Source organism: Rhopalosiphum maidis, chromosome 4 (genome assembly GCF_003676215.2).
Source record: "Rhopalosiphum maidis isolate BTI-1 chromosome 4, ASM367621v3, whole genome shotgun sequence".
Lineage (NCBI taxonomy): Eukaryota > Metazoa > Arthropoda > Insecta > Hemiptera > Aphididae > Rhopalosiphum > Rhopalosiphum maidis.
In genome coordinates this window covers 2,994,918-3,016,349 of record NC_040880.1, presented here as the reverse complement: position 1 = coordinate 3,016,349, position 21,432 = coordinate 2,994,918, and the positions used below count along the sequence as shown (strand labels likewise).

Genomic DNA, 21,432 nt, shown 5'->3' with positions numbered 1-21,432 from the left:
ATTATAAGGTGAGGTAATGTTGTAGTTACTTCCTATTAAAAAATTACATATTTAAGAGTGTAAAAACCCAACAAAGTTAAAAAAAAAATAGTTTAATTATATAATATTGGAACGATTTACTGACTGATATTTACACAAACGTATATATCATTGCTCTATCAAATCTATAATCAATAATATTCAAAATAATTAAACAGTTTAAAATTATAAACAACATATAACTCATTTTTTCTACCTAGCAGTATATAATATATATAATATGTATGTATGTATGTATGTATAGTTAACGCCTACAATCTAATAGTAAAATTTTCGAATTTACTAATGATTATAAAATAAATATAATTTATTATTACACAATAAGATTGTCGATTGTGTATTAGTTGTATATTATTATATATAAGAATTATAGATTTTGTTAAAAGCTAGAATTTATTGCATTAGCCTTATAATTTTCTGAATAATCGTAGTAAAATTACTAAAATCCTATTCACAGATCATCATTACATAACAGTCACTATAGTATGTAGCTCCCTCACTCGGGTTCTGAATAACTATAACAACGTGTTCATTGGGTACATCCAATGAGTAGATTCTTACGCGACCACCCTACAGTCGCACAATCAATTATTAAATATTTTCCATTGTTCAAGTTTATTTTTTTAATTTAAACCCACGTCACGGCCTGTCTCAAAAGCACGTGCCATCCTGCAATCGTGTGTACTGTGTACTATGAACTTCCCGGCCCCGTAACAATTTTGTCGTAAATCTCGACAATAATAATTAGCCGAAGCAAGCGTGGGAGTCAGCCGCTTCGTTGCATCAAACGCCCAAAATATAATGTGCAATCGCGCTTTAATCAAAACATGGAAACCGCCAACGTAAACGCCGTGAATACCATCACAGAAAAAGATAAAAATATTTGATGAATTCGCTTGAGTTTGCGTGTAATACTAGTTTACCCTGTCGTCCCTTTTCTCTACGACGTTGTTTTCGTAAACGTCTGTTCTGATGTCTTCTTCGCGTCTGCCAAAACTATTGCGACCACACTGCAGTTGCACTCGTGTACATATTATATCATAGTATAATTTGAAATGGTTTCAGCAATCTATTACGAGAATGACAATCATACATGCAGCTATATTACTCGACGAAAAACACTTTTAACTGCGTTTGGCCGATAAATAAGTCTTAATTAAGCACGCGTTGAGTGTAAACGCATATACTATGTAACAGTTTTTGTCAACCGATTTTCAAGTTAAAGGTAGACAAGGGGTTGCGTGTTGATCATTCGCTAGTGTTGTGTTTTATATCGTGATTTACACGCATATAATGTATATACATTATACTTATTAATAATAAGTACTAATATTTAAACTCGGGACAATCGGTATATTTTATATTATATAAAACCTGAAATGTTTAGATTACTTGACGTCCACCGGTCGTATATAATGGCAATATCGTTAAAACATCATAATACGTGTCTGAATGTAAGATGCTGTATCCGATGGCGGCTAATATTATATAATAAACCACCATACTGACAACTGGACACACAGTATTGTATATGTGCGTTTTGTGTTAACTATATATTTTTATTGTTTAACATAGTCTTATTTAGGTAACTTGTACATGATAATTATTTTTTTCTTCGAAATTACGTTATTTCTATAAATTTTTGTAATGATAGAAAAAGGACCCTAAGTTAATCGGGGACTATTATATATTTCTAAATCATTACTTATTAAATAATTATAACTTGGTGATATTACCTCTCTGATTCCTGTGTCGACTTGCTTGTTGAAATCGCAGTTCGCGTTCAAGATGTAACGTGAGGTGATTGATTTATATATTAAAATAGTTACACCTTTTTTCTTTGATTAATTATTGTAATTTTATTTAACTATTTTTTAACAAAATTTAATTCACGTACTTTAATTTACTACAAACATATATAATTAATAACTTATTATTATGTCTTATTGTATGAACGATCTGCGTAGTCTCTTACACTCGCTTTTGACCGTCCGCACAATAAAATAATAAAAACGCGTCTGTCCCTTGACCAGCAGAATGGAGTCCTTATATAATATACTGTTGTATGTGTGTGTGTGTGTGTACAATATCTTATCGTTAATGCCTAATAGTTGTTATAATTATCTTATTATATATTTTAAACTTAAAAAGAATATGATAGCTTGTGTGCACATCATTACATTTTATTTATATAGGTAAATTATATAGTATTCTATTCTACCATAGTATTTAGTGTAAACCATGTAATACAATGACTATGTGTTATAATATATACATAATAGTTGAAAATATTCAACTACTTCACCTTGTGGTTTTATGGTTAATGATGGACTATATAAAGTGAAATCCTTAAATCCTTTTATACCCGAAATAGTATTATATAACTTGATAATTAATTAGAAAATTGGAAATGAATTCCATACGAAATACGGTAATAGAAAAAAAAGAATATATTAAAAATTTTAATTTACTTTTTATTTATCGAAATTGATGTTTCGTAATAATATACTTTACAATATACTTCACTTATTATTAAACAATACAAATCAATTAAAAATCGGGTTTGTTGAATTGAGTATAATTGTCTTTAAAAAAATATAAAAATATAATACACTGACCATACCATTAATTTTAATTCGACGTATATGTGTATTATGCAAAATATTTTATAATTCTACTACTATATTTTAGAGAACAAAATCATAATCAAAGTATTTTAAATTTGACTCGAAAAATGAATTAAATGTGTCACATAGTTTTATTGTGGTTGTTTGTTCATCGATTTCCACGTTCCGTTTGATTACAAATTAATTTCCCTTTGATTAATTAATTTATGTTAATAAAAAGTAATCAACCAATAGTCATTTATTGCTGGAATAGATTTATATAAATATGTAATGGTTTTAAAACAGTTTAATTTGTTATCTTAGTTTTATTTATTGCGGATGTACCTATAATCGTTTGTAAAACACAGACGTTTCATTGGTTTGTTTTTATTTTTTATCCCTCGGTAGTTCGTTTTTCATCTCGACAAAAAAAAAAAAAAAAAAAAAAAAACAAAAAAGAAAGTAGGATTTACGCATTACATGGGTTGTATACAAGACCTATGGGACTTGTCTACGATCATAAACGGGTACATTATAATCCGAATTTAAGCCTGTTGCTCAATTTGGATTTACGATGGCTAAGGGTAGCTTAGCTAAAGATTTATGCGACTGTGTTGTTGCAATACCATTAATAATATATATATTGAGTCCGGGTGGAGGGGGAGATTAAAGAATATTTCATTTTTCCTATGAGTCCTGCTATTATATTTAAACTTTTAAAGACTACCGTCATCATTTGAAAAACCACAATATTTAGTAATATTAATGCATTGAAATTGGTTTCAAAAAATAAAATATAATATAATTATTATGATGTTATAGAAAATAATTATTAAAAAAAGCTTTAAATTATCTTCACAAAATATGAGGAATAATAAAATGACTATAATTTATTTGATCTTAGTTGAACTATTGTACCGTTAATTTAAAAATGTTAAAATGGCGTTCAATCATAACAATAAAAAGTAAAACAAAATACAAATATAAAAGTAATCAAAGTTCAATTTTTTTCTATATGCATTTTTATAATTCATTATTATTTTCACTTCTTTACTTTACTGATGATCGAGCAATACTGAAATTACGCTACGCACCATAATATTATTGCACTCGTTATAAACTTACAGATAGCACTTATTCATAAACATACAATGCTTGCACATTGCACATTCACCTCATGTTTTGTTTGTACTTGGCATAGACGCTTATATTGTAGTTATATACTTACAACCAATTTAATTCTATACGTTCATAATAATATAATCATACTGTTTATATTTAATATTCAGTAAACGTACTGGATTATTAAAAACATTACCGTGATTTTGTTGTACTATATATAAATATACGAACACTTTGGTATAAGTGTGTATTTATAGCGTAGCTGTTTTTTACGATGTATACAATATTTTTGTAACTATGATTAACAATAAATTCACTATAATTTATTAACGAAAAATGAATAGGAAAACGTACCAATCTTTTGTCAACGACGGCGTGTTGTATAGGCAAATTCAATACAGCTGTGTCAATAGGACGTCAATCAATGACAGTAATATAATATTGGTATATATGTATAGATAATACAAAAATGATTTTTGCAGTAGGATAAAGTAAATATAATTTCATGAAGAAAATATAAAATTTGAAACACTTCTTTGGGTTGGAAATATTCAAGGTATATGAGTCAATTTAAATCTCTGTTAAGGCTGCAGCTGCAGTACAAAGATTAAAACTCTGAACGGATTGAATGAATCTTTACATCTGTACATGGAGAATAAAATATATTTAAATTTTATTAAACATATTTAATACAAAACACAAAAATGTATTACAATTCAGATAATATTTTGTATAAATATCAGGTTCGTATAGGAATGTTAAATAGGACTTAGAACGCTAAAGAACTATGAAATTAGAGAAATTTGGAGAATATTTATTATGAATCAAGTATGAATCATAAAAATGTTCATTTTACGTCGAGTCGTTGAACATATTCTAACTGAATACAATCTCCTGCTGTGTAGGGGTCTTATATGATGCAGCTATAATTCAAAGGTTGGACATACTTATACACAATATAAATACATTATAATTCCTTAACTGAACCGCTTTTAAATATCACCGGTTAGTATTTATAAATTATAAATTATCGTATAATGTATATATAAATTTATATTAAATTTATTTTATTGAAATAGACAGTATATATACTCAAGTTTTAATTTTATTAAACCAACTAAATAACTTCAGTTTATATACAAAAATAATGTATTGTCCTTAGCTTATTTTTATATACCTATATGATTTGATTCCTTAAAAATAAAAAAATTTAGGTACTATATTAGTTCAACATAATATATTGTTTCATAAAGTACTGAATAAAATGTTCGTTGGTCTGACAACGGCATGTTTGTTTCAGTTATGTGTATATATTTTCCGTGTCAAAATAATGTGCCAAAGTTTCAAATAGATTGGTGATTGGACACGGATGGTACTTTAAAGAGGTCAATTTTGGAAACTTCTAAGTAGTTTTCAAGAAAATAACAAAAAAAAAACTGTATATAGTTTCATCACCTAGCTGTTTTCAACGACATCTATTTTTTGGTTATTTCATTATAATTAAGAAAAATAATAATCATAAAGAACAATCATTTTCACTGAGCACTTACTTGAGTATAAACTTTTAGAAATAGTTTCAATGAATTGAAACAAAATAAACGTATGTTTATATAATATATATAAATGTAATACAATTCTACTCAAAACACATGGGAACAAAACTATTTTATAGTTTAAAAATCATGTTAAGACTAATATAAATGTATTGGTATTTATTTCAGCAATACAGTTATATCAGCTAGAGATCTTATTGTAATTAGCACAAAACATATTATATGTGTTTACACTTTAATAAAAAATAAAAACAAATTAAATATGTTTCAATGATTCCCCGTGTATATTACCATATTCGTCTTTTTTTTAACGTACCTGCGTTTTCATAAAGGTATTCAAAGAAAAATATTTCACATTTAAAGATATGGGAAATGAGCGCTTCCATTTTGAATCGGAGAGATAAATAAAAGTCGACAGAATAAAATCGAATTGAAAACGGCTGCCATTTTTATAATATATAGTTGTATAAAATTCCATTTTTCTGATATGATATTACAAGGTAAACCGTAAACTTTTCAATCTCTATATTGTAAGCATAATATTATATTATTTTATAATGATACGTTTAATACGTATCATCATGACCTTAGATTAAATTTCGGGTGCATTCTTCTTAAATACCAAAAATCATTGTTAATTGTATGCGTATATTCCCGCGATTTACTCGTCATACGCGATTTTCAACTGTCTACTTATTGTGACGAATTTAGTGTAATAGTATAATGACAACGTGGTCGTTTCCGTTTAAAACACTGAGCAACTATATATGCATAGATTTTTTAATGTACAGCTATTACAGTTCAATTTTTGTATAATACTCGTATATACCGAATTTAAGCCAGCTGCAATGTAATAAACTATTAACATCATATGTAATCCATTTTTAGGTAAATAGTAAAAACTTATCAAATTTTAAATTAAAAATTAAAAAAATAGCTTATTATACGTCAGAAATCATTGGATCAATAATATTTTATAAAAGTTGATTTTTCTCTTTTTATATTTATTACATAACACTCAATTTATTTAAAATTGCGTTTGGTTTGGTCTTAAGTTTCGATTACGAGGGCTCAACGAAATACATTAAACTTATACAGATTTTTTTTTATTTTTGTATACTAGCTAAAAACGTACTAGTCACGCACGCTATAGTATTATGACAACCAAATTATTTCTCAAAGTTGTCCGTCATATTAGATTTTATTGCATGTTTCGTGATAGATCAAATATTGATTACAAAAGATCTAAGTGCTTAAAATAAATTACCGTGCGGAACCAATCAAATCGGTTAAGACTGCTTTTTAATAAGATGTATAATTATTTTCAAAAATGACAGTGTATAGATAGATCTAAAGAACATTTTTTAAGATCTATACTTCGTAAATATATTCATTCAGAAATTCGCATCGCATTTATAGTACTTAAAAAAATTTACTTGTATTTGGAAAATTCTAAAACAACAAACAATACTTGTTAATTTTAAAAAGGACTTTATTTAAAACGAGTATGATACCCTTCACAGCATTCACTGATTTAATTGTTTGCAAATTATTTCAATAGAAAATTGTACTGTGACAAGTCATTGAAATAGTATAATTATTGTAAATTACTTCTGAGTCACAAATTTAGTATCATAACATGCATATAACGTATTCAGTATTGAATCGAATACGCCTGAGTTGCAAATTAACTGACGTTTATACATTTTCAAATTGGTTAAAATTTTGTTTATATTACATATATTTAACCATTTCTGCATAATTGAATAATTTTTCTGTAAAGTCATAAAATGTTTACATACATTTAATAAACATCGTTTATTGTGTAGGTAATAGATATATACTATATTTATATTGTACTGCATATATATATATATATATATATATATATATATATATATATATATAATATTCAAGACTGCATGTTTTTCAAACTCTTAAACTATCGAGTAACGTAAACATGAATTTTCTATCGTTTAATATTTAAATAGGCTTCTAACAACTTAAACAAAGCACGCTGTTCAATTGTTTGTTCCGATTTAATAAACAATAAGTAATCGGCTGACACAAAAGTTATTTCAGGTGATCTATATTTTATCATCATATTATTGAACACTCGCTTGTAGAGTCTCGTTCGGTTAATAATCACTGGATCCGTGTAGGAGTGTATCAGTCGCACAAGTGGAATTTTTAATTACCTTATATCATGTATATATAATATATGTTTGCCTGTGGGACGGACGAAAAAAAATTAACTGAATCTATATAACAAACCTGTAAGTGTGTATTGGTATCATAACTCATAAATTATTATGTTGATTAACGACAAACAACGACGACGTCCGACGGCGTTAATGGCGCTAAAATAAATACGCGTTTAGACCTCGTAGTAATCGATTATTTATTGTATGGATATAGTGGCCTTGACGATTGTAGTGGCATAAAATATATAGTATAGTTGTGATCTTATGCTCGAGTATTGGGATCTGAAGGATTTCTTCAATCAAGAGAATAAATCTGCTCGACCTACCTCCGGAATTTTACGTCATAAACTTTTACACCGCCACTCATCCGTCGATCTTGATGAGGCATAGAAATAACAATACATAATAATGATGATTGCATAATAATCGTTTTAATATATATTATCACAGTGACTTTACGTGCGAATTGGTTCGCGAGTTGAATTTCTAGTCGCCAGTTATACCATTTATACGTTAAGACAAATTATCTATAGTCAAATTCGGAAGTCCGTGTAGCTGTGTCACGTACAGTCTAAAGGACAATTGATTTTCACAAGCCTTGTTAAAATATTACCAATTTATTACTATGAATTTAAAATATAATAAAACTACATTAGTATATATTATGTAATAATTTGAGAAAAAAAATGACTTTTTTGTCATTTCCTGTAAATCATATAGGTAGTCCATGAATCTAAAAATAAAATCTAAATCTAAATTAATCCGATTAATATTTCTTACTCATTTTTTTGTATAATGTTCCAAAGAGAAATTTTTACCTGAAATCGTTTATAATAATTACCAGACTCATATAATGTTTGTACAGTCATATTTGTAGTGTCTTCTTTACGGTTGTTAGGTTAAATTAGGTTGGGTTAAGTTAGACAAAAATATGAACGTCGTTTAAAATACCCTCGAAACCAAACGATAATGCTGTTTCGTCGATATATTAATGTATATATATAGACTTAAACGGCGTCATATATACAGTTTCACAGCAATATTCATATAATATGGTGTGTACTATTTCAAAACGTCGAAGTCGATGATGTTTGCACGTTCGTTCGGAAATAATAATAATAATACGACCGAAAAGCAAAATGTATTGTATTCGGACATTTTTCAGGAGAATTTTCAGAAAGTCTGCTACCATAGGATATAATATATAATGCAACGTCTTTCTTTGAAACATAGTTCTCGCAAGTCCATTTCTTAGTCATTCATCACAGACGAAATTATTCGATAACGCACTATGTATCCTTTCCGGACGACTAAATATATCATTAATTTGATATTCTTTATCATAAACACAATCCGTAATTCAATCTAAAATTTACATATAATATACAGACTACAGCTCATTCGTTTGCTAATCAATCAAAATCATGTATTAAATACGATATATATATTATTATGATATACTGAAGACAAAATAAATTTAATCGGTATATGTTCCCGGAATTACGTTTTATAAAATATCATATCCTATCGAGACAACTCTAAGTCGGGTAGCAAAATAGTTGTGTTTTTGATCAAATTTCAAACCGTATACCGGTTTTCTGTCAGCGTTCATTATGGCGCAAATATTTCCTTTTCGTCCAGACAAGCTGTCTAACAGTAATATATCCCTTTATACATTTCAAAATAAATGCCTTATTATAGTAATTCAATTATACAACACCAAATGCATATAGCAAAAAAATAAATAAAGGAGAAGAAGCACAAACGTATATATTTATATTTATTATTTACTCGTGTCAAAAGCTATTGTTGTGAAAAACAAAAACAAAAAAAAATATATATATATACTCTGTATATATTATTATATTGACACGTGGATGTGTAATATTCAATTTCAAATACGCGCGGGAATCGTATTCTGCGCCGCATTATATGCTGCAATACGGCGATATTTGGTTATGAATACGTAAACGGTATACATTTTTTAACTAATCTGTGTACTTTTTTACCACCAACGTCATTCTAACAAACATTAATAATCACACACACACACACACACATGCGAGCAGCATAACACTGTTTATTATTATGCGATTTTATTCTATGCCGCCACGATAATAATATAGCTTATTTAATGTATTAATAATTGTATTTGTATTATTGTTTTCACAGGCAACATCAGGACTATGGTAGTGCTGGACGTGGAGACCAAATCGTCGTATTGGTTGACTGTGATGGCTTTTGACCACGCCACCGTTCCCCTGCACTCTCGGCTCGAGGTACGTACGATGCTATTATAACGCTAATTTGCATCAATTATTTATGCGACCGGCGGCATGACTGGACGAATGTGTAAATCGAGTGTCGGCGAAAGAGAATTTGGGGTCCGTGATGTATATATATATATATATATTCCGTTGTATGTGTATATAATGCGCGTATATAAATATTGAACGTTTGAAACATTTATGGACTAGATTTCGCGGATAACGTACCGTTTGGCATTAATTTTTTACGATATTATATGACAACCGGAAAACACTACCGTTATACAGTATACGATTTTCGAAAAACCAGTCGATTCTGGCGCGTTATAGTTTTTCCGCGGTCGTCTGGTTTATACTCACACATAGTTTCAGCTTTTCGAATTGACTATATTGAGTGTTCGAACAATAATATGTCTCGCTACATATTCGTCTTTCATTCCCCTACATACGATTCCGATTTTATTGTATTTATACGATTCGATCTCACAAGTATGCATTTAATGTACATGATATTCGGAAATATGGTTTATTTTTATATACTTTTTTTCTTTGGGTTCTTTGGCTGCTATTTACGTACCTATATATATATTCGTATTATTATCCTATCCACTGCAGTGTGTGTGCCATGCTCGACGCAGACGAATTACAAATTCTTTGTGACTTTGTTAACGCTCAATCGGTTAGTGTGATATTAAAATGTTGAAGAGAAAACGTACTAAATTCCTCTTTTATAAAATGTCGGTTCAATCGATTCGATTCCTTTAAACAGTCGCAAATACGGGTAGGTTTTTGTTTATAATAAACTCGGAAATATAAAGGAATACAAAAAGCTGATTCTTATATATATATATAGAATAAATACACGAACTTTTGTACATTTTTTTTTCTAATTGTATAAAATCAATATTACTAATTTTGGGCATGAAAAACGATGAATTTGTTTATTTTTTCTTAAAGAAAAGAAAGAAAAAAATAATTTATTTAAAATGAATACCAAAATATATAAAGAAAATAATGTGTTGGCAAACGCAAATCCGAAACACTTACAAAACATTATTAAAAAAGTGCACACGAATAGCTTCTCCCATATAATAGCATACCTTTTATATTTAAAATCAATATATCAATACATTTTATCGTACTATATTCATTTTTGTAGTACATAAAAAGAATTATTTTCAATTGTTTTTATTTTTTTACCCAGCTTTCAACCGAGGTAAAATTTAAAGTATAATATAACTATAATCTTAATTTATATTCATAATATTTAATTAGATACATTTAGATAAATTCTAAAGCGCTTTATGAAGTTTTTTTTTGATTAAGAAATCAGTATTTAAAGTGGAATAATATTTTCTAACTAGAATATGTTATTGTTTTTATTGGAGAAATACTATTATTATATCACATTTTGGCGCTATAAAACTAATCCAATCTTTAACTTCAATATCTTTTGTGGTAACAATTTGGATCGAATCAGATCTGAGAAAGGTCAATAGTAAAAATTACTTAATACTTCATTAATTGGGAAAATCTTTCCATAATGTTAATGTAAAACAATTTTCAACGAGTTCGATTATTTTATTATAATTCAAAAATCAAGTTAACATAGATTTACTTAATATTAGTATTTTTTATGTATGATTTAATTTTCAAAAATATTTATGACATTTTCTATTTTAAATTTTTTTTTAGTATTTTTTTTTTCAAGTTTTTATTAAAATGTTTAGATTTGGATCATTTCAGTTGAAATATTGATACAATTTGTAAATTATTCTGTACTTAAAAATGTCGTTCTTTATTCTTAGTGTAGACTTGAAAATATTATATAGGTTTATCATAAATACCTAGTTTTTGATAAACACGAACATTTCTTTTTTTTTTTTTTTATAGACACTATTGAGTTTAAATATTGATTAAATTGGATATTTAAACAAAGAATAACGATTTTATTCAATTATATTGTTGTAATTCAAAATATTAATCGAAGGTACTTTGAACTTGTACGTATATATATATATATATATATATATATATATATATATATATATTATACACAAAATATTTAATTTTAAGCTATATACTATTTATACCATAGTCCTATTCTCATTATTTTATGGTAAATCTAAATTACCTACAATGTTAATAACAATAATATATTATGTTATAAATTATAGGTACTATAATAATAATAAATAAATGTGAAGTATTCGATAAAAATACATTCAACCAATGCTGTATTGCTAATAAAGAATTATACTAAAAAAACAGCAAGAGTTCTATCTCCGTTCAGAGTTGTTATTCCTATACAACTGTCTAATTTTATTTTGCCATGTAGACCTATACAATACAAATCCACACTAATTATAATATATTAATTAATAGTGTTTCAAAAATAAAAATAAATCGTGGTGTTAAGACTAGTAAAATGTTTGCTAATTATTTATCATTAAGTTCAAATTTAAACACATCTATTAAAGTGATTCATGAACGAGGTACACTCGAAACCTATTGTAAATTAGAGTGATTCCGCTGTATACATTTGACAATTAGATCCAATCTGCTACCAGAAATCACTCTTAAAATTGAAAATTTAAACTTATTATATACTGCTTTAAAAGTGCGTCACACAAAAAACAAATAGATACTTATAAAACGCATACATTCATCGCTCTGCTCAGAATCTATAAGTACTTTAATTATTATATATTATTTCATATCACAAGACAGGAATCATAAACTATGGATATAATTATAGGTACTTTCAAAGAAAAAAACATATTGATTTTAATCTTTATTCTAATTATATATTATAATAAGGACATTTTTCTGCAAGTATAATTAAGTGATTTAAATAGGCTTTCAAATTTGTACTTCTCAAAATATAACTTGAATTCAACTTGATGTATATATAATAGGTATATCAATCGATTTCCTTTGACTTTTGAAAAATCTAGTCATTTAGAATATCTTAACAATACTCATTTGAATTTCAAAAATCAAAATATATTGTAATGTACAAAGCAAATACGTAGAATTATTATTTTTTTTTTTCACTTCACTAACCACATTTTGGTCGTTCACCATCGAAATCAATTCTTCCGAACATCCCTAGCTGTTTTATATTTCATTACATAGCCACCACCCGTTCTAGAACTATTCATTTCCTCTTCATCTTTGACACTATCTCGCTTTTGAGCTTTACTGGTCCATAATTTAAATCATAACTTTTTTCATCATCTAACGGCTTTACCTTCTGTACAAATCATCTAGCTGCGGTAATCGTAATTTTTTTCCCACTTGCCGTAAATTATAAATACATATATATATATTATTTATCAATCGGCAATGTTATTTTATTAATTTCACGTGTACATTTAATAATGGTAGAGGTATTATTCTATTTAAAACATAAATGTCAAACCAATTTAAAATAATTTAATTTATTATACATTTATTAATTTTTCAACCCATCATTCACCATTAAATATATAAATTTACTACTTTTTTAAGATTCTTTGTCCCTTATCGGAAATAAACTATGAAAATTATCAGTTTTCGAATTATATCTTACCTTTGGTGTTAAAATCTAATATTTATTATCTATTGAGATATTTAACAAAAGGAATATATTTTTTTTTCAATTTAATAAGATATTGAAAGTATATTTATATGTAAGAATAACATAAGATAATACTTCAAAAAATTATTTTATCAGTTATTATTAAGCTAATTTAACTTACCGATAAATTACATTTAAAAGGAAAATATATACACTACATCAAGATTACAGTTTTAGTATGACATTGATGGTGACAAAATTGCAGGGGTAGACTACTGGTATAAATAAATATTTACTAAATAAAGTCAATATTTTGTAGATTTTTGGTATTATTTAATAATAGAGTATTACAATTACTCAGTTTAAAATTAATAGAAGGAGGTAAAAGTTTTATAACCAAGTTGTCTTTCTTAGCATTAACAAATATTTTAAGAAAATATATTCAAACTTTTAAACTTTTGAAATGATGAGCGCACAGAAATTCAATGTATGCATATTTACGTACAATATGATTACCTATAGGCACGAATTGCTTATAATAAGGTTCATAGTTTAGAGTTGTTGATTATTACAATGTATTAAATTTTGATGTCTTGTAGTCATTATACACTTTGCACTATAATGATTACAGTAATTTTGAGTGTATTGCATGCGTGAATATTATAAAATATATTGGTAAAGATAATAACGTACCTAAACTTAAGTAATAAAACAAATTATACGAGTAAATTCATAAATAATACATTGATAAATTTATTTTTAGTGGGCTCAGTTAAAAAAATTTAGTACATTATTAAAACACACCTATTAATTTAAACGGTGATTTTTTTTTTTATAATTAGTAAAGTTATCGTATTTATACAAAACTTTATATTCCAACATATTACGCAATATAAAAAGTCTCATTTGTAAAAAAAAAAAAAAATTGCGTGCACCACTAATATAATTTCATCTTGACTATGTATTAAAACTTTTGTTGTTGTTAACAACTTTAATCGTTAATTTATTTTGTATTCAGTTATCAAAATCATTTTTTTTTATTTCTTTTTCTTTGTCGTTAAAGTATCGCTATACTGTTATGAACTAAAAAAAGTCTTATAAATAACATTCTCTCTTTACCCATACAGGGAAGAGGTGGCAGTACAGATAATATTGTTTGGGTACACACAATCTGTCTACGTGTGCACTATAATATGTACGAGGATATTTACATGCATACGTAACACATCACATTTCCGTCTATCCATAAGTCGTTTAAATGTGAATTAAGACGGTGATGCCGTCGTCGGAAATTATATAATTCTGCTATTGTTACTGTGATAGCTTATTATTGATATTATTGGTTTCCGCTCATTCAACCCATTACAATTACACGTACGTCACACAAATAGTAATTAAACAATTTGTTAATGTATTATTCATAGGTGTATGTGGAAGTGAAGAACATTAACGATAATGTTCCTTTGACCAAAGCACCGGTGTATTATCCGCGAGTGAAGGAAGATGCTCCGTCAAACACTCCGATCATACAGTTGGAAGCCGAGGATGCTGATATTTCCGATACAAGAATCACGTACAAAATCACCACCGGAAATCCACAATCACTGTTCACAATTTCTTCAAACACTGGTCAGTTTTAATAATAATCAATAAATATATTATGTATATAAGATAGTGCTAAAAGGAGAGTAATTTTTTTATTATGTATATTATGTATAGGTTGAATAAAACGATGAAATAACATTAATTTGAAATAACCTAAGAGGGAATAATTCATATATAAATAAAAACCTACAATATGGATAGCATATACTTCCATCATCTGTTGTTTGATCATCTCCAGTGATCGATCTGTTTGCGAAATACTCGTTCATACATTCATTTTTAGCCGACTGCACAATACTCGACTCTTGACCCCGTATAATTTTGTGCTCTCGCCGTCTCTTTCTCACACTATCACCCTCTTTCGCTCTATCTATCTTTTTCTTCAATTCGGCTTTCAGATTTAAAACATGACGTTTCCTATAAGGTTTCCCGTTAACTGTCGGTAAATATAAATAATTCAAAACCCACCCTTGCGACGTCCAACGTTGTCGGCATCGCCCAACGCGTTTAACGGACACAATTTAAAATCCATCCGTGCATTCGTTGTTCGTATATATTATATACATGTATAGAAAGAGAAAGAAAGATAGATATGAGTATAATTTACGCTGTATAATATAGTCCATGCTACAGGCCCAGGTGTCCACCATAACCAGCTAAAATACATTGTGGCGCTTAAATTTTATTATACAAGCAAATGCGTCAAAGACATATTCACTTATTATACGTATAGGGCATATTATTTATAAACAGGTAATATGAAATGTCGTTAAATTCGATTTTCTTATTTTTTGATTATCATCGTAGGTATGATTTTAATGTTTATCCGCGCGTTATACCATGTATATTATAATATTGTCGTGGTAAAACGTCAAACGCCCTCTCGCACATATCATATATATACACACACAATAGGTATACATATCCACCGTCGATTCGTATAGCAGTTATTCGCTCGTTCAATTTTCCAAGGAGGAGCGTTGCGTGTATTAAGCAATGGGGTTGTGGTATATTTCCCGAAAAAGTTTTTGATTAAACTATACATGAGTATAATAATATGTACACACACACACACATACATATATATATGATGGTGCAGACGTACGAATTTTACAGCGAGTAAAACACATACTACAGTATAATAGTTATCCGCTCAAGTTCGTTTACTACCTCCCTCGCCCCTACTCACTATCACAGACACAATAAGCGGTCACGTCCCACGCCTCTTTTTTATCCTATATGTATACTGTATATGCATTATATATACCGGTCACTTCTAGAAGGTATATATATATATTTTAATATAATACATAAAATAAAAGGTGATTCTTTTTTAAACATAGGGCATTCACTTTATCAGTAAATTCTCGTGTTTTTAAAAACAATATTCTACTCAATTTTTTTATTAAAGCATTCGAAACACTACGTTTTAGCAAATTAATTTTCTAACAGAATATTTTTCCAAAATATTGATTCTTAAGTTTAAAATATTCAATCGATAGTTTGTAATTTATAAGTATTTAAAATTTAAAATTTAAATGAGCAGAATAATAGTATAGGTATTCTCGATGTAGTATCTCATTCAAACACTTTTTTTATCTACATTTTTAAATTTCTAAATGGTAATAATAAATAATTTAGACTATTGGGTCATTTTTAGATGCTGAGCGGAGTGATAAATGTATTGATTTTACAATGATGTATTATTTTTTCTATCTATCATCTATTTTGGGTCAGTAAAAATGCTTCGATTTTTTATAGCAAATTTGATCTAGATTGCACCTTATGTAATGGTAAAAATTAAAAATTTCTATATTCTACTTTTTTTATTATTAGGAAAAAACAAAAAATAAAGGAAATTAAGGAAAAATGAAAATCTTTACGCAAATTCAATTTTCGACAAAATCGATTATGGTTTTTTTAGTGCAACTCAAAAACAAATAACCGCACGTAGATACTTTAAATTTTTATATTACCATTTTTATATACGATAAGATTTTCAAAATATTCCAACTTTTTTTGAACTATTTATAGGTGTGATAAATTATCAATACTTTAGTTTTATTTCTAGAAACATCGATTAAAAATATTCGATTAGTAAAAATTTTGGAAAATTTTATACAAAGCTTCTAGGTTGTTTTTCTCATAGGTTGTTAATTTCTCAAATAAAGAATATCGAAAATGCATAGACACGAACATTTTTTATAAGTGTATAAAAAGTTAAAATTTTAACGAAAATCCTATATATTTTTCTTTTATATCTATTAGTTTTGAAAATGTAATTTAAGATTCTTCATAAGTGTTCATTCTAAAACTATATAATGTATTAAATAAATAGGTAAAGGCAATTATTTTTATAAATATGTTATGATAAAATTTAGACAAAAATAATATTATACAATATTGAATCATCAATAACGATGTTATTTTGGTATAATTTAAAAATATTATTTGTAGGAACTCAACATTTTTACATACATTATATTTTATTACTATAACTATGAATTTTACTATATGCAATATGCATGACATCTTTTATTTTATTTTTTAAGATATTATTATCTATTTATACTAGGGAATTCTTTTTACTATTATACGATATTTACAGAAATATTTTATTAAATTTTAATTTATATAAGTTGATACTCATATAAAATGTTTTATATATTATTATATAATAATTAAATACTATAATACCTAATATATAATAAATGTAATATTTAAAAAAAAAATCAAATTAACTTACCGTAATATTTAAAATAAATGGCTATAAATAACTATATCAAAAAACATTCATGAAATATACTTACTAATAGAGGCATTAAGTTGAAATTTAACTCACCCATAATAGTATAACCTTCTCGTCACCTAATGTAGATACAGCAGAGAAATACCCTCTTTTTTAATAGTTTTATATAAAAAAAATGACCAGCACAAATATTATACATAAATATTACTATTTAAGACCAAAAATAAGCTTAAACATTTTTTTTTTCAGTGAAGTTTGTTATAACTTTTTTAAATTAAAAAAAATCCCTCAAAATATAATGACTGAATGATAAAGCGAATGCCTTTAAAAAATTGCATTATAATATTTAAAACTGCATCAGTAAAAGCGACAATGTATCGACATTTGTACACATTTTTCACCCCTTGATTCGGAAATGGTTGACAGGATTATCATCACAAATCTCATTCACATATTATACATAATGTGGTGATGCACGTAAAAAATAAATAAATTGAACAATATTTAATCTCTAATGTGTTATCTATAAAAGGTAACGTACTATGACGTATTTTTTTATCTGTTTGCATTCGATAGTTTTATTTTATTTTTTAACTAATTTATAATTTTTTACATTTATAAATACATTGGGTAGGTAGGTAGGTAGATCTCTTGCGTATTTCAATTCGAAATATTGTATTAACGTATATTTGTTTATAATTTTTTATATTCCTGAACAAAATAAATTATCGTTATTCGCAATTTGGTCCCTTTTTATGATTATCTGTCATATTTTTTTTACACCCGTTATTGTTATAATCTAGATTAGTACGCATATCTACAATTATAATATAATAAATTTTATTCATGTGTGTCGGATGTATGGATTATAATAACATAACGTCTAATAATACATTTGTTAATCTATTTAAAAACCTGACTGGAAAACATAATAGGTAGTCTCTGTAAATGATCACCTGTCAAATTGTATTCCTTTTTCCAACCATTTATCGTTGTTGCATGGGGATAAAGAGATTCCATTTTATTTTAGTTCGCTTCCGATTTAACAATTGTCTGTAACACTTAACAAACAAATAAATGAATTTAAAAAATATGTTATTGAGTTATTATAAAAAAAAATATCACATAAAAACTTACTATCAAATGATGAAAAATTTTATGAAATGAATTCACTGACATTGTGTGTGTGTACCTGTATTTTTTCTCCAACTCTCCTACATATTATGCACATATTATAACACATAGATTATAATTATGTATTGTGCGTTTTTAAAAATAACGATTAAGCGTATTCTCTCCTAAATTATGTAAATTTTTTTTTAACATTTTGTACAAAATGAATGTTCCTTGATGACTATTTGAACAAGTTTAAATTATTAAACAAAATACTATTATCCAGCCGAAGTTATACTTAAACCTAAGTTTCTCGAATTAAACTCCACTGCAAGAGTTTGATAGACTACCTACCCTATACAATATGTATGTCTATGTATACTCATACAGATATTATATATGTTTGTGTATTGATTTTGAAACAATTTGAATTCATTGTTGCACATAATCCAAAACATGATCGTCTAAACTCGATTATTTTAAACTTAAGCACAACCATTACGGCAATTACCATAATTCAAATTATCCTCTGGACATTGGCAAAATAATGGTATGCAAACGCACCATCGATTATGTATGTACAATTAGGTATATTTATGTATATATTATATACATGTATACGCACACAGTCTTTAGGGTATCGTAGGGCTTTAATACTTGTATATTAACTTGAGAAGACACTGATATATTTTACGATCGCTCGGCCGATAAGTTAGCTCCAGCGATCTCGATACACATTAATTAACGGTGTTAATAATTTATTGGCATTTCCAGTAGAAATAAAGCTTTTATAATATCTAGAAAGCAACCGCTTTGCCACAATTAATCTATTATTCATTCATAAAACGATGACTGCGCAGTAATACCCATATTACGCAGGAAAAAAATCGATGACTCGTATAAAGTTTAGTATTGAAGTTTCGTTATTATTATGACTTGTATTATTAATATGACTTATTTTATTATGGAGTAAATAGACAAAAATATTCCACAAATAAAATAGTGAATTATCATTGTTATTTATGTAAACACTCTTCAAACTTTAATTGACGCGTAACATCCCTTCAGATTTAAATTCATAAAAAGCATAACTTGAAAAATAAAAATACCAATTTAACTATATTATACTGGCGTATAACACATAACACGCAATATCCAACATATAATCTATACGCGTATTATATTATTATATGTGACAAGTACTTAAACAATAATTGGTCGACGGTAAATAATTACTAAATGTTTACTAATTCTAATTTTTGTCTCGCTGGTAAAATAATAAACGGGATACGTCATGTGCGGATAAGGAAAAGGATATAATTATAACGTCTACGATTTAGAAAAGCACAAAAGGACATCGTAATATCACGCAGTTTTAAGCAGGAGAGCTGATGCCTATTGTATTCGAACTAACGCGCGACTGGTACATGTTTATATATATATATATATATACATAATATTTACCCGTCATTCGCATCCGTTAAAGTTCTGACGATGATATGATAGGAAAATGGATAGGGCTGTGCATAGAATTTAAAATACAATTGTTATCATTTTTGAAAAATTAACTAGCGATATAATAAATTTCTACTTTTTCTTTTCAGGTCTCATAACCACTACTGGACGGAAACTCGACAGAGAGACTGAATCAGAACACATACTAGAGGTACTAATATATTATGTTTATAATTATCATGTATAATTTATAACTAGTTAAATAATCATAAAACAAACGAAAACACGATTCCTCGGTAGTGTTAACATTACGAGTAAAATACCGAATAGGTACCTACTGCATCTGCAATGTAATTATTACTAGATATGTCTGAGTTAATGCCGTTAATGGATGTATTTGTCTTAGGTAATAATATTTTCATTCTTATAACAACTAAACAAGCTCTTTCTCTACTTCCAAATACCTGTAAAATTATGGCAGTTTCGTGCAACGAAATTCAACGTTAACAACGCGCAGCAGGTCCTTTCTAAAACCACGTTATTATTATTTTTATAACACCATCATCTCCTCTCGTCTTATTTAGATTTTTACACTTTTTACCAAAAATATTTTAATTCACAGTTTTAATTATTTTTAAGAAAAGTTTTTTTCAATTCACAAAAAAAAATACATTGTTATAAATTTAAAATCCTCTAAACCAATTACTTAACTCGTGTAAAACTGCTTTATAATCGTATTACTTACGCTTTCCGTGGTCAGCGGTTCTATACGTGCACAAAGCATAAAATATCGTTGTTTCTTCAAATCTGTCGATGACATATTTTGATTTCATAGAATTATTATAATATCATTATTATTGACGACTGTATTCGTTACAACAGATAACTGTCATCGATGACGGCGTGCCAGTTCTCTCGTCCACGACTAGCGTGGTGATCGCGGTCGAGGATGTAAACGACAACGCCCCTGAAATGTTGAAAAAGGCGTACCGGTTTAAGATCCCCGAAACGCAGCCTGTACAAGAACCGTTGGTCCAGGAGAACAGTACATCCGCGGTCACTGCGGAAACGGCTGAGATCGACGAACTGCTGGATAAAAAACCATGGACGTGTTTCGGACCCAGTGACATCGCAGGACCGGCATTGTTCAGGGTCGG

At 27.6% G+C, this 21,432-nt stretch overlaps 1 protein-coding gene across 4 annotated transcripts in view; it reads left to right on the top strand.

Annotated features, from left to right (window-relative positions):
- Nucleotides 1-21,432, top strand: part of LOC113549927 (fat-like cadherin-related tumor suppressor homolog) — a 142,200-nt gene that overhangs the window by 94,818 nt on the left and 25,950 nt on the right. For all 4 annotated transcript variants that reach the window (XM_026951455.1, XM_026951454.1, XM_026951452.1 and 1 more), the window contains 4 exons: nucleotides 9,697-9,803; nucleotides 14,778-14,982; nucleotides 20,425-20,486; nucleotides 21,158-21,427. In XM_026951455.1, coding sequence (XP_026807256.1) covers nucleotides 9,697-9,803; nucleotides 14,778-14,982; nucleotides 20,425-20,486; nucleotides 21,158-21,427 — 644 coding nt within the window. The remainder of the gene's footprint in view (nucleotides 1-9,696; nucleotides 9,804-14,777; nucleotides 14,983-20,424; nucleotides 20,487-21,157; nucleotides 21,428-21,432) is intronic.